Raw genomic sequence first — 13,781 nt, 5'->3', positions numbered from 1 at the left:
AGATGTAAGTCGAGAGCCAACCAACCTCTTTCTCCTATCTGTGCTACTGTACCATACAAATAAGGGGGAATCGCTCTCCTGCAGCCTCTCTCCCAGTCATCGATTCTTGATGATTTACTGGTGCAGTCACAAAAAGAAGATTTTTGGGGGGGTTCATTTTGTTTACAAAAGTAGCGCATTGCTAAAACCCCCTGGCTGCCAGTTCACTGTCCTTGGAGAGTCCCAGGCTCTCTACCCCCTGAGAGCCACCAACCTTGGGTGCTGTTTTATAACAAATGAAAGACGCAGACAGAACAATAACTGTGTGAGTCAACTGAGAGATGAATGCACTCATGCCCCATTCAGAGAAAGGCTTTGAAAATGTAGCTCTGACAAATCAGAGAATCAGGAGGGCAAAGAAGCACTGCACATCTCCACTCCCTCTTCATGGGTTTACGGTTGCCACATGAAAGGTTGCCAGCAGCTAACCTGCCATCCTGTCCCAACTCCATGCCTCGTGTGCTATTCCCTGGTCAACCAAACCTTGTGAACTCATAGGCCGCACAAGACCCACAGAAGTCTTTTTTACCGCCCGTCTTGACCGTTTCCTGCACTAGTGCTATTAACACGTGCAGCTCCAAGGTATAATAACAACTAGTGTTTGTGGATAAAGGGCCGGCATAAAGTCTCTATTTCAGAGCCAGAGTCAAATGATAAGGTGCTTGTGGCAGTATGGAGTTCCAGGCCTCTGCTTGGATGCCGGGTTCTGCAACCTTTAGCTCTGCAGATGTGTTGGACTACAATGCTCATCAGCCCCAGCCAGCATAGTCAATGGTGATGGATCATAGGAGTCGTAGTCCAAAACATCTGGAGAGCCACATGTTTGAGACCCCTGGTTTTAAGGAACAGGAAGTAAAATAATCCATGAAAGTAACAGGAGTATGATGTTCCTGGATCTACATGGGTAGAATAAAAGTAGACTAGAAGAACAGCCTGGGGGCATCAAGTTTATGTAGGATGGAATGGTGGGGGTCTGAGTCACCTGAGGAGACGGGGGTATTTTACAGGTCTGAAACCTGGTAATCCACTTTACAATAAAAGACAACATGGAGAGAGGTGATGTCTCTGTGTGGCCTGTAAATCTGCCGAGATACCACCAAACTGTACTACCATTAGTGCCACTTGGTCTGGCGGTATTACTGCCGGATTACAAGTGGTGGTAGGCAGCGGCAGTCCCCACTAATTGGAGTCTATAGGACTCCATGGTGGATTTCAGCGGTATTACTGCTGGTAGTAATTTTGCTGGTGGTAATATCCCAAATTGTTCTATTTTGGGCTGTATGGTGGAGGAAATACCTCCAGCTTCTTCCTGTAGGATTTTCCTCCACCTTTGCCCTCAAACTCATAGTTGGGCGGTGCGATAATGTGGCTCTATATGGTATTACCAGTGTTGCCAGTCAAAACTCATTTACCTCAGCAATGTATTCAGTTCTCTGTTTTTTGTCCTGACGCTTAAAATGTGCGATTTGCATTACAAGCTTTGTGCCGCAGACTGCTTCCACTCTAAGCGGGGGAGAAGTTAGGTCTGTGGGGACTGAGACGGCAGGACTTTTCAACCTTTTGACACGAGGGGCCTTCACTGAGTCTTGGGGGGGGCATCACCTCCCACGGGATATGGTACAGTATAATTACCTCATTGCTTTCTAACACTGGTTCCTCTACATCAGCCTCTTGCTGACATAGAAGGGTTTATAGCTGTTCAGTGGGCATTCAGTGGTTAAGATCTATGCTGGCCTGCCATCTTGTGATAAACAGCAGCTCTTAACCTTAAATTTGTCGCCATTGCAAGTCTCACTTCTCCCACAGCAACAGCAGAGCCTGCTTGCCAGTGCCAGACAATCTGAAAATTTTATGCAAAGCTGCATTTTATTTTTATAAGGTTATTTTACTCACTGAATGCTGATCAAGTGTTTTAAGTCTGGACTTTATTAACTGGGTGCTTGTAATTGCAGCACAAGCACTCTTTACAATCTAAACTAGAGGTGTGTTTACAATGTTGATTGTTCCAAAATACATCTCCTAGTGTGCTACTTTGGGTCAGGTGGCCCCCTTTAAGCTGTGCATAATGATACATTGTCTGGTTGACATACTATGTGATTTGTGTATTTTATAAAAGAAACTAGAACTCGCCCCCCCAGAAACTCCCAATCCCACCTTTGGGGGCATTCCTGTGGACATGGGAACACAGAGGAAAGAATGAATAAAAAAGTATTTGCCTTCAAGAGGAAGCAAGACCTTTGCAAAAGAACAGTTGGAGCTGGGCAAGCCACCTAGCGACATTAAGGTCCAGCTTTGATGAATACTTCCCTGAAGTAAATGCTGGCATTAATGACTGGGTGATGCAGACTTTTCTGGCAGAGGAGGTGGTACATCATCCATTTGATGCCCAGGAAGAGCTGATTGAGGTTCAGTCGGAGACTACTATGCAATCTGAATTTAGGAACATTGCAGTGGGTGAATTGTAACTGAAGGTAATCCTGGAGTATCCTACATTGGCATGGTCTGCTATACAGTCGCTCTTACCCTTTGGGTCTTACTACTTGTGCGAAATAGACTTTTCAGCATTGGCTTTTTACTGACTCCTTCATTTTTTGAATAAGGGGTGTTTCAAAGGAATGTTGAAAACCCGGAAAGTGGGAGTTTTTAAAACATGGAGACAGTCATGGCTACAACATTTAGACGCGAGTTCTTCCATCAGTCCCAAACATCACCTGGGTGCAGGGTGAGCCTGGGTAACTGCTTTTTAACATTGTTCACTACTTTACCAGAATTTCTGGTAAACTACAATGTTAAAAGCAGTTAACACTCTTCCCCCCAAGTCTGAAACCACACTTGATTGCATTATACTTCAGCCAGGATTGCATTTTACTTCAGCAGCACATCTGATGTGTCCACTGAAAGATTTAAGATTAAGCTACATCCCTAACTCTATCTCGTTACCCAGAGGTAACATCTTAGCAAATTCCACTTGTGGCTATCCAATCTACAGCAGCACTATTGTAAGTTTGAATTGTTGATTTTTACTGAACTATGGCACCACACACGTCTTGCTTGGTAGTTTTTAATCGGGAAACGTCTTTACTTCTCGTTTCCCTTGAATTGGGAACTTTTTTTTTGGTGGTGGTGGTGGTACTCCTCCTTGCAGCTGTACCTTCTGTTTAGCAAGCATTTCATCCTCCCATCCTAGTTGTGTTGCTGGACGATTATAGAGCGGTGGAGTAGGGGCAGTGATGTCTTACTGGAATGCAACTCGAAGGCTTAAATCTCCTTCTTTCTTGACTTTAGTATATGCAGTGCATGCTAGCCAATGTTTCCACTGTTCTGCGCTGCACGCGCCAACACCCGCCCCCCACGCACCTTTGCACCAAGATGCTACTACATGCAAATTTGCGGTCATATAACTGCCAGTGATGTCACTTCCTGTATTTGCCCCCCCTCCCCCTGGGAAATTCATAAGTCGGCTCCCCTGGTCTGAGCGTGCAATCACCACGGCCAAATAGCCCGAGTTCTCGCGCACAGCTCTAAATCGCCTGCCAGGCATAGCCATACAAATCTGGGTTCTTATATAGCGCCTCACTAGGAATTCCTCCCTCCAATAAGCGGTGTTACCATTACCAAGTCAAGGGCACTCGGGTATTAACCTCTGGAGGGCGTGGGTCTGAGGCGCCCCCCGCCGTGGGATTCGAAGCTGCTGCGAAGTGCAGGCTGGCCACATGCCAGGGAGGTGCAGTGAACTAAGCGCCAAGAAGACGTGTCAAACAGGTTAGCCCACTTAGGCCTTTCCCGGGGGCTCCAAGTCAAGGCTGCGAGTGAGCAGCGAGCAGGTCTGACTCAGGGTTCCGGGTAGGGGCCCGGGCCCGGGCCCGGGCACCGGAGCACCCGCGGACCTGGCGCTGCTGTAGGCAAGGCAAAGCGACTCCTGAATAATCAATACATTTGTATTCAGGATAGTTATCTGAAAATACTGCAACAATATGTATTAAACGTGTGTAGACTTTTAAGCAACCTAGTGGTTGTAAGTATGGGGGAGGGGGTGAATATGCATGGCAGCCTTGGCTTTGTGATGCGAGGGAATCTTGTATGCATTCAAAAAAGAATGCAGTGGAGTGCCTGGAGGCGTGGGAACTAAAAGGCACCCGTGTGGAAATCCCGCCTAAGAGCAGAGGTTTCACCTTCCTGCCACATGCCACGAGTGCCACCGAGTTCTTTTTCTGACTCCTGATTGGCCCTGAGCTGTTGGCCCACCTTTCATGCGTGACCTTTGTGGAACTGGTGCAGAGTGTTCACAGATTCTGACCCGTCCAGCCGATCAGGGCGCAGGCGGTGCACTCGCCATTGGCTTGTAATATCTGACTCTTGCAGAGAAGAAATGGCGTGTGATGTGTGCATGTATTTAGCTGGCGAGTGGTTTTTTACTGTTGGCTAGTAGCTTGCCACTTGCATTGTTGCCCCCTGCAGTGGGTGTCCAGGGTAATGCTTAGAGCCACAAACTAGCAAACACAAAATGCACATGATGAAATATAAGACAATACTTTGGATGGTTCTCCTCCCGGTCATGGTGCTTTTGTCATCCCTAGCACTGCCCACTCCTCCTGCCAGCTGGTACCACTGAGGCGTCCAATCTGACTTCTTAAATGGCTGCCGACTTGCCCCATGCGAGGTTTCACATCTGGAGCCAGTGCCCGCTTTTCAGGCAGCAGCAGTTTGTGTTGTGGGGTGTGCAGTATCCGTTTCCCCATTATAAGTGCGGGGTCACTAGCGCATGCGCGCTAGCACTGTTGGCTAGAAACTCAGGAATGGCGAAAGGTGTGATATGATATGATTGGTTATCTACCCAGAGGTTTCTAATGGCGGACCCGGGGATCGAACCTTTGTTGCTCCGTGTGTCGTCTTGCTTCCAAGGCGAGCACGTTTCCCCTAAGCTATCCTCCCGAAACATGACACGTGACCCACTCGCCAGCCATGTCTCTGTACCTCTCCAAAGTTGAGAAGAAATTACACACGTCCTACATTTAAAGTTGTAAGATTGTGCGGGACCCTTCCCCCATTAGCCACGAACCGCGAAGCATTCCTGGTCAATGTACTATAGATACAGTTAATTTACCAACCATGTAAAGCTTGGTACTTTGCCACTGATAACCGCACTGTGGGAAGCGCGTCCTGCCATTTCTGAACACTTAATGGCACCCCCGGGGACATCCGAAGCATGAGAAGACCACGTATAAAATGCAAGGGCGACCACCAAATATGCAAGTCCATCCCCCTAATGTAAACGAGCGGCAAGCGAGTGTCCTGCGGATCAACCGTTCCCACGGTGGAGCGGTCCCGGCGCGGCACCCCCAGGCCTGCGCGCTCCCAGGACACTGGGCCGTCTCGCGGCTGCGCACGCATTTATTTCTCAGGTGGAAATCACGTGTCCGGAAGAGAAACTTGCTCAGCCACGTGTTGCAACCTCGGCTCCGACAGTAATGCCACCAATAATAAAATAGGGGCAGACCACCACAAACAGGGCATTTATACAGGCAAGAAGTTCTCCACACTCCGCTGGAGTAACCGCCAATGAAAGGGTTCCATGTCCTTACAAAAAGGTCACTGCAAATGGCTTTTCCCTGCGACCCTGTGTATGGAGACATTATTACCTGATACCAATGAAATCTCATGTCTCAGGTGATCTCAAGAACACCTGCAGAACATAAAATGCCCTTCGATGTGTAAGGCACTATTGGCACACTACCCCTATCCCCAGCTACCACTCCTCGTGCGTGGGCTGCTCCACATAGAATACAATGTAGTCCCACAAGAAATGTGTGGGACTCAACTGTATTCTATGCCTTTGCATAACTTCCAGTGTATCTTATCTATCCCTCGCCCTTATACAACTATCTACCCGACTTTGCTTCTCTCTACCACTACTGAATGTTCAATCATGCTTATTTTTTTCCTCTGACAGGAGAAGCACATTGAGGCATAAACTATGGCAGGAGGCACTATGCAAAGGAAAAGCACATTGAGGCATAAACTGTGGCAGGAGGCACTATGCAAATGCAAGATAGCATAAGATCAGTGCCTTAAGTGAAAAGGGAAAACGAGCCGGGGCTCATCAAGGGCATGTGGCCTAACAGCGAGGGATTGCCTGCCGGCTCATTAGTCCATGCCTCCTTGATGAGCCCCGGCTTAATGGGTTACAGGCACACTCGCCAGGCAGCCCTTTGGTGCTGATCTCTGCATCTATTAACTAAAGGGATGCCTGGCTGGGGGCAGAAGCAACATTATGGCTGAAACGACTGAGCGGGAGCTTCAGGCTTTGGAAAAAAAGGTCTTCCCTGCCTGCGGGCTCAGCCTTTCTTCAATAATGGTGGCTCTGGCCCACGTGCATCTCTTGGTTAAAGGTACGCTTCGCAGGTGTCTGTACCACCATTATGGAGAAGTTGCCTTTTTTTCTAAAGCTTGAAGCTCTCGCTCATGAGAGAGAGCTTGAGGCTTTAGGAAAAAAAGCCTTATCCTCTAGCGGCTGGGGCTGCAGGGGCCCATCTCAGAACCATATTTCTGAGTCTGCCAGGGCTCTGTGCCGGCCCACTTAAAGCCCTGCATAATAGTCACATCCAGTAAAGTCTCACAGTCAGGGTGCGGGCATCGACGACACTGTATCTTGCAGCACATGTTGTTTGACATGTTTAGATAAACGTTATTTGCAACTCTCAGCAAATGTCGTCTTAGACAGTAGCATTGCTTCTAAAGTCAATCTTGATTGGTTTGGTTTGACATTCAGTGGTTGGGCGCCATTTTGTTCTGTTATATCACTGAAAGTCTCTGGGCCTCATTCACAAGAATTTTTCAATGGGGGCTCATCCCATTGTAAAACGATTTGTCAATCATGCCCGCCCGGTGTGTTTCGTGTGTTGGCCAACGGCTAACAAGCTATTGGGCTTGCCCTTTGTACCTGTGCATTTTTTTTCATGGCATCAAAACAACCAGTTGCACAAAACATGCTTGCTGTTGCGACCAATGGACATACTTGTCCCCCAGACATCAATTTTATAGTCTTGGGTTTTTCTTTTACAGTGCAATGTTGTCAGGTGGTTACTTGCACATTTTTAATTGAAGTTAGGCAAAAGCACAATTTCCAGAACTGCTCACTTTAGTGAATAAAAGCACACAACTGGAAACACATCGCCTCGACTATACCCGGCGGTCAAGTAAACTTGACCTCGTTATTGCAATCAAAAAATAAAACAAGCATTGACAAAGCTGACAGTTTTGGCTTTGTCTAGCCAGTGGATAGGCATTTGTCAGGTGCTGCCATTATGCCAAGAGGCTGCAAGATGGTAATATATTGGCAAGTTCTGGCCCTATGCCTATCCAATGCCTATCACAAGCTTAAACTCTTACAGTGCTGTTTTTTAAAGGAAATCAGTGCAAGCACACATATAGTGCTTAGAAATCAAGTGGCAGAAAGCACACTTGCTTAAGACACTTTTATTTCACCAGTAGCACATTTATAGCTACAGTTAAGCTATTAACTGTTAGAAAACTGCTTTGAAATAACACTGGCAGGCACTTACAACACACCTTTGATGTTACTGCTTGGCAAAGGTAACTCAAATAGATCCCAGAATGATGTGCTTTGGGCAGGGAGAAGCAGGTAGTGGGTGGGGATGCCCATAGGGTATGGCATGGCCGTAGGCAGTCAATGGGTGGGTAAAGAACCAAGCAATGCTGACATCCCGTGTGTTCCACCTCACACCAAATGCCCCACTATCTGTACTCCAATGGAATAGTTTCGGTTTATAGGTGGCGCCACCCAAAAGTAAGAACTAAAAACGGGGGCTAATTTAAGGCCAGGATGGGGGCCGAAGGACAGAAGATTGGTAATGAGTGCATGCCAGGTCCTTCCTCCCCCGCCCAGCGCCCCCGGCCAGCTAAGATTCTTTACAGATGCGCTCCAGCTGCAGGGATGAGGGCTATGCAGAATGCCCTCTCGGCTCAGCTGAGCAGATACACACGCCCTTAATAGAATGTTTCGACCACAGCCCCGCCCGACCCCTTTAATTGAATACATGATGCCCAAGGCCCTGTAAGCAACACGCGAATGGACTCTTTAATCTTGGGGGTGGGGGGCAAATCAAACAGCTGCTTTACTCCACTCGTTATATTGCTGCTGGCTGAGTGTAAGCACGATGAGGTGATCAGACCTCGCTCACATCAAGAGGCCGCGCATTCTACCCAAGACTGTTAATTTAAGCAAGAGGCGGCTCCGGGCGTCTTTGATCTGATGCGAGAGTGTGTAGAATTCAATCACACACAGCATTTACACCGCTGCAAAGAGCACACACAGAGCAACAAATGCAGCTTGGCACATGTCAAGTGAATGTTTTTACGCGCAGGTTGTTACGAGCCAAAATGCCAGGGGTTCTTTTTTTTCTCCACAGGGCCAGCTGAGGGCAGAGCCAGAAATACTCGGAATTCCTGCGGCAGAGCGGTTACCTGTCCCCGGCCTGTGCTGCACGGGCAGAGGTGACCAGACCCCACGTCACAGGAAACGGAGTCGCGTGAATTAAACACGGACGGAGCCAATGGTGCCCGGGCGGGCGCTTTCCGGTAGGGCGCTAGGACAGCAAACCCGGGTCCCTTCGCTGCTACAGAAACCAGGGCTGGGAGGTGGAACTCTGCTCCGGCGTGTCTATTTCTCTCACATGACCACAACGGCACAGGGATTAACCAACTGATATCGAAATAGGGCACGAAAAAAATGGGAGCGCTTGATTATTTTCAGCAGCCCCACATCTCCGCGCCATCCATCAGAATTAAAGCTGCTTAGGGCCTGCCAGGCCGTTTCAGTACAGTACATGCAGTTGCCACTAGCAACAGGGCATACAAGCGTGTTGCATCCCACTGTAAAGCAGGCCCCAGCAGGGTGCCTCTTCCCAGCCCCCGCCCCCCGTACGTGACTTTACTTTTTTTCCCTTAGAGGCTCCCGTCCGGAGCTCGCCTGGCTACACAATGACAAGTGCACAGTTCTGGGACTGTTGCTAACGGTTGGTCTGCATTGGAGCCACCGGTAGGCTCCAGCTTGCTGGGCCATGTTTAGCAAAAAAGCTCAGGCAGAGCCCCCCTTGCGTGAACTGCCCTGATCCAGAGGCAGGGCACTGTGCAGGCGCAAGCCCCTGAAACAACCAGTGCTCGATGTCATGTTCTAGTCACCTCCCCACATTACTACCCCCACGCACCCCTCCATATGCACCGGGCTAAACCGGGAAAGAGCATGCCACCGCACAGCAGAACGCCCAATGCACCGTGCCACCCTCAACTCAAACAGAGAACGGCAGCGACACACAGTGCCACCCGCCCGTGCGCACTGTGCAAATATGCAGCGTGCACGTCAGCACAGGCCACAGGAAGCCTGTGCAACCTCAGCAACGGTGTGCCAACTAAAGTCTTGTCTGGGATGAAAACAGCAGCAAAACTATCCTGCACAGCCCCGGAGAGTGACACCCAGTCGTGTGAACTTCGCCTCAGTTCTGCGCACATTCCGGGAGCAGGGTCACACCATCCTGTGCACAGTGCCAGGCCCGTGCTCAGCAGCAGATCAGGGGCACCCACCCCTGCCCCAGACTTAGCCTCGGAAGGGCACAGCCAGCAAGAGCGCACCGAGCCACCCCCTGCCGTGCACTGCAGGCACAGTCCCGTGTGAGAGCATATTCACAGAGCCCAAGAGACGCCCCCTGCTGTGCCAGCCTCAGACACTTCCCAGATGCCACTTGGCAGCCATGCCCTGTCAGCAACAGGGGGACGTGACAAAAAAGAAAGTGCGTCAGGGAAATCCGTGTGTGTAAGGCAGCGGCGTCCACGGCGTAAGGGGAACTCTGCGTTTACCATCAGCAAATACAACAGTTGCAAGCCCAGTTCTTTGAGCTGCTGCAACGCACACAACAGTCAGCTTTGCTACAAAAAGAAATGCAAGAAAAAGGGACGGGGGAGAGCGGAGAATAGCCTGGGATTTCATACACACATATAAACATTGCAGAGGTGCTTTCCAAATAAGGAGTCCGTGTGAGGGCAGTCCCCGCACAGCCGAGGCGACAGTAATCCCGGCAGCATACAACACACACATAACAGTATCTCCCACACAACCGATGCACGGCAAGAGCGTGGCTGGACAGCAACCGCGAACGCGTGCAGCGCCGTGCGGATCACACACACACAAGCCCCGAAGGGCTTCCCAGGGCAAATGAAGGAATGCGCCGCTTACCTGGCGTCCGCAGGAACATGGTAGGGCGTCAGGGAGTTCATGCACCCAGCAACCAAAACATTGCAATCCCAGAGTGCAGGAGGCGACGCCGAGGCGAGGAAGCCGGGCAGATGCCAGCACTTGATAAAGTTTCCCAGGAGCGAGAGCGGGGCCGGGCGGGCGGCCGCCGTGCACGGAGTGGCAGCCGCGGCGGCAGCGGCAGCAGCAGGCGGAGCTCACACCCCCTCCCCGCCCCCTCTCCCCCGACTTCTCCTTTCGCTTTGTTGTGCCTCGCTGCTCCTCGCAGACTCCGGGACGTTGAACATGTGTTTGGGGAGGGCCGCTGGCTCAGGAGGTGGCACTTTCCGTGGCGGGGAGGGCCGCTGTTCGGGCTCTGCGTGCGATCCAGCAACGCAGGGCCTATTAATTCCCCCAGCCCTAAAGAAACTGCTTAGGATCGGCTGTCAAACCCTGCCCATCTGCTGCCATCATAATCAGTCTCGACTGAATGGCTCTGACAAATCTGTGCCTGCAGCAGCCCGGGTTAGGGGAGCCAGTGTGTGAGAGGAGGGAGTAGGCGGGGTGGAGGGAGCAAGGCAGGCCGAGCACTTGCATTGTCTGCCATGGGCCGGGTGACTGATAGGGAAGACACTGACTGAGAGGGCCTGCCCCTGCTGCAAGAGCGGAAAGCCCAGCCCCCGCCCCCACCCGGCACACAGAGTGCCAGGGACAGAAGACAGGGACGAGGGGAGAGGGCCGGCCTCTGCTGGAACAGAGGAGAGAGAGCTCGCCACCCCTCCTCCCCCTGCACACGCAGTACCAGGGGAGACACCCACTCAGAGAGAGTCCCAGGCTCTGCAGGGACAGGGGAAAGCCCAGCAGCACTCTCCCCGCTGCGCTCACAGTGACAGGGAAGATAGGACTAGGAGAGAGGGCTGCCCCTGCTGGAACAGAGGTGAGAGAGCTCACCACCCCTCCTCCCCCTGCCCACGCGGTACCAGGGGAGACACCTACTCGGAGAGAGTCCCAGGCTCTGCAGGGACAGGGGAAATCCCAGCACTCTCCCGCTGCGCTCACAGTGCCAGGGAAGACAGGGTCTAGGGGAGAGGGCCGGCACCGGCTGTAACAGAGGAGAGGGAGCTCACCACCCCTCCTCCCCCTGCACACGCGGTACCAGGGGAGACACCTACTCGGAGAGAGTCCCAGGCTCTGCAGGGACAGGGGAAATCCCAGCACTCTCCCGCTGCGCTCACAGTGCCAGGGAAGACAGGGACTAGGGGAGAGTACCGTTCTCTACTGGAACAGAGGAGAGAGAGCTCGCCACCCCTCCTCTCCCTGCACACGCAGTACCAGGGGAGACACCCACTCAGAGAGAGTCCCAGGCTCTGCAGGGACAGGGGAAAGCCCAGCAGCACTCTCCCCGCTGCGCTCACAGTGACGGGGAAGATAGGACTAGGAGAGAGGGCCACCCCTGCTGGAACAGAGGAGAGAGAGCTCACCACCCCTCCTCCCCCTGCACATGCGGTACCAGGGGAGACACCTACTCGGAGAGAGTCCCAGGCTCTGCAGGGACAGGGGATCGCCCAGCACTCTCCCGTTGCGCTCACAGTGCCAAGGAAAACAAGGACTAGGGGAGAGGGCCGGCACCGGCTGTAACAGAGGAGAGGGAGCTCACCACCCCTCCTCCCCCTGCACACGCAGTACCAGGGGAGACACCTACTCAGAGAGACTCCCAGGCTCTGCAGGCACAGGGGAAATCCTGACACTCTCCCCGCTGCGCCCATAGTGCCAGGGAAGACATGGACTAGGAGAGAGTACCGTTCTCTGCTGGAACAGAGGAGAGAGAGCTCACCACCCCTCCTCCCCCTGCACATGCAGTACCAGGGGAGACACCTACTCGGAGAGACTCCCAGGCTCTGCACGGACAGGGGAAAGCCTGGCACTCTCCCCGCTGCGCTCACAGTGCCAGGGAAGACATGGACTAGGAGAGAGTACCGTTCTCTGCTGGAACAGAGGAGAGAGAGCTCACCACCCCACCTCCCCCTGCAGACACAGTACCAGGGGAGACACCTACTCGGAGAAAGTCCCAGGCTCTGCAGGGACAGGGGAAAGCCCAGCAGCACTCCCCCCGCTGTCCTCACAGTGACAGGGAAGACATGTACTAGGAGAGAGGGCGGCCTCTGCTGGAACAGAGGAGAGAGAGCTCACCACCCCTCCTCCCCAGGCACACGCAGTACCAGGGGAGACACCTACTCGGAGAGAGTCCCAGGCTCTGCAGGGACAGGGGAAAGCCCGGCACTCTCCCTGCTGCGCTCACAGTGCCAGGGAAGACATGGACTAGGAGAGAGGACCGGCTTCTGCTGGAACAGAGGAGAGAGAGCTCACCACCCCTCCTCCCCCTTCACACACAGTACCAGGGGAGACACCTACTCAGAGAGTCCCAGGCTCTGCAGGGACAGGGGAAAGCCCAGAACTCTCCCCACTGCGCTCACAGTGACAGAGAAGATAAGGACTAGGTGAGTGGGCCGGCCTCTGCTGGAACAGAGGCGAGAGAGCACACCACCACCCCTCCTCCCCCCACACACGCAGTACCAGGGGAGACACCTACTCAGAGAGTCCCAGGCTCTGCAGGGACAGGGGAAAGCCCGGCACTCTCCCCACTGCGCTCACAGTGACAGAGAAGATACGGACTAGGTGAGTGGGCCGGCCTCTGCTGGAACAGAGGAGAGAGAGCACACCACCACCCCTCCTCCCCCCACACACGCAGTACCAGGGGAGACACCTACTCAGAGAGTCCCAGGCTCTGCAGGGACAGGGGAAAGCCCGGCACTCTCCCCACTGCACTCACAGTGACAGGGAAGACATGGACTAGGAGAGAGGACCGGCCTTTGCTGGAACAGAGGAGAGAGAGCTCACCACCCCTCCTCCCCCTACACACGCAATACCAGGGGAGACACCTACTCAGAGAGAGTCCCAGGCTCTGCAGGGACAGGGGAAAGCCCAGCACTCTCCCCGCACGCTCACTGTGACAGGGAAGACATGAACTACTAGAGAGGGCCGGCCTCTGCTAGAACAGAGAGCGAGCTCACCACCCCTCCTCCCCCTGCACACTCAGTACCAGTGGAGACACCTACTCGAAGAAAGTCCCTGGCTCGGCAGGGACAGAGGAAAGCCCAGCACTCTCCCCGCTGCACTCACAGTGACAGGGAAGACACGGACTAGGAGAGAGGGCCGGCCTCTGCTTGAACAGAGAAGAGAGAGCGCACCTCCACCCCTCCTCCCCCCGCACACAGTTCCAGGGGGGACACCTACTCGGAGAGAGTCCTTGGCTATGCAGGGACAGGGAAAAGCCTGGCACACTCCCCGCTGCGCTCACAGTGACAGGGAAGACACAGGAGAGAGGGCCGGCCTCTGCAGGAACAGAGGAGAGAGAGCTCACCACCCCACCTCCCCCTGCACACGCTGTGCCAGGGAAGACACCTACTCAGAGAGAGTCCCAGGCTCTGCAGGGACA

The 13,781-nt window shown here is 52.9% G+C and overlaps 1 protein-coding gene across 3 annotated transcripts in view; it reads right to left on the bottom strand.

Annotated features, from left to right (window-relative positions):
• NCKAP5 (NCK associated protein 5) overlaps nt 1-11,000 on the bottom strand; it is a 1,061,124-nt gene extending 1,050,124 nt beyond the window's left edge. Inside the window, exon 1 of one of the 3 annotated variants that reach the window (XM_069616577.1) lies at nt 10,289-11,000. In XM_069616577.1, the coding sequence (XP_069472678.1) occupies nt 10,289-10,329 (41 nt within the window). In that variant the 5' untranslated portion in view covers nt 10,330-11,000. The remainder of the gene's footprint in view (nt 1-10,288) is intronic. The other 2 variants (XM_069616575.1, XM_069616574.1) reach the window with 2 other exon arrangements.
• Between the last annotated feature and the right edge of the window lie 2,781 nt (nt 11,001-13,781).

The sequence above is a fragment of the Ambystoma mexicanum genome, chromosome 9 (assembly GCF_040938575.1).
Source record: "Ambystoma mexicanum isolate Mex_15411 chromosome 9, UKY_AmexF1_1, whole genome shotgun sequence".
Lineage (NCBI taxonomy): Eukaryota > Metazoa > Chordata > Amphibia > Caudata > Ambystomatidae > Ambystoma > Ambystoma mexicanum.
Note: the sequence above shows the minus strand (reverse complement) of the source record. Positions and strands in the feature narration are given on the sequence as shown.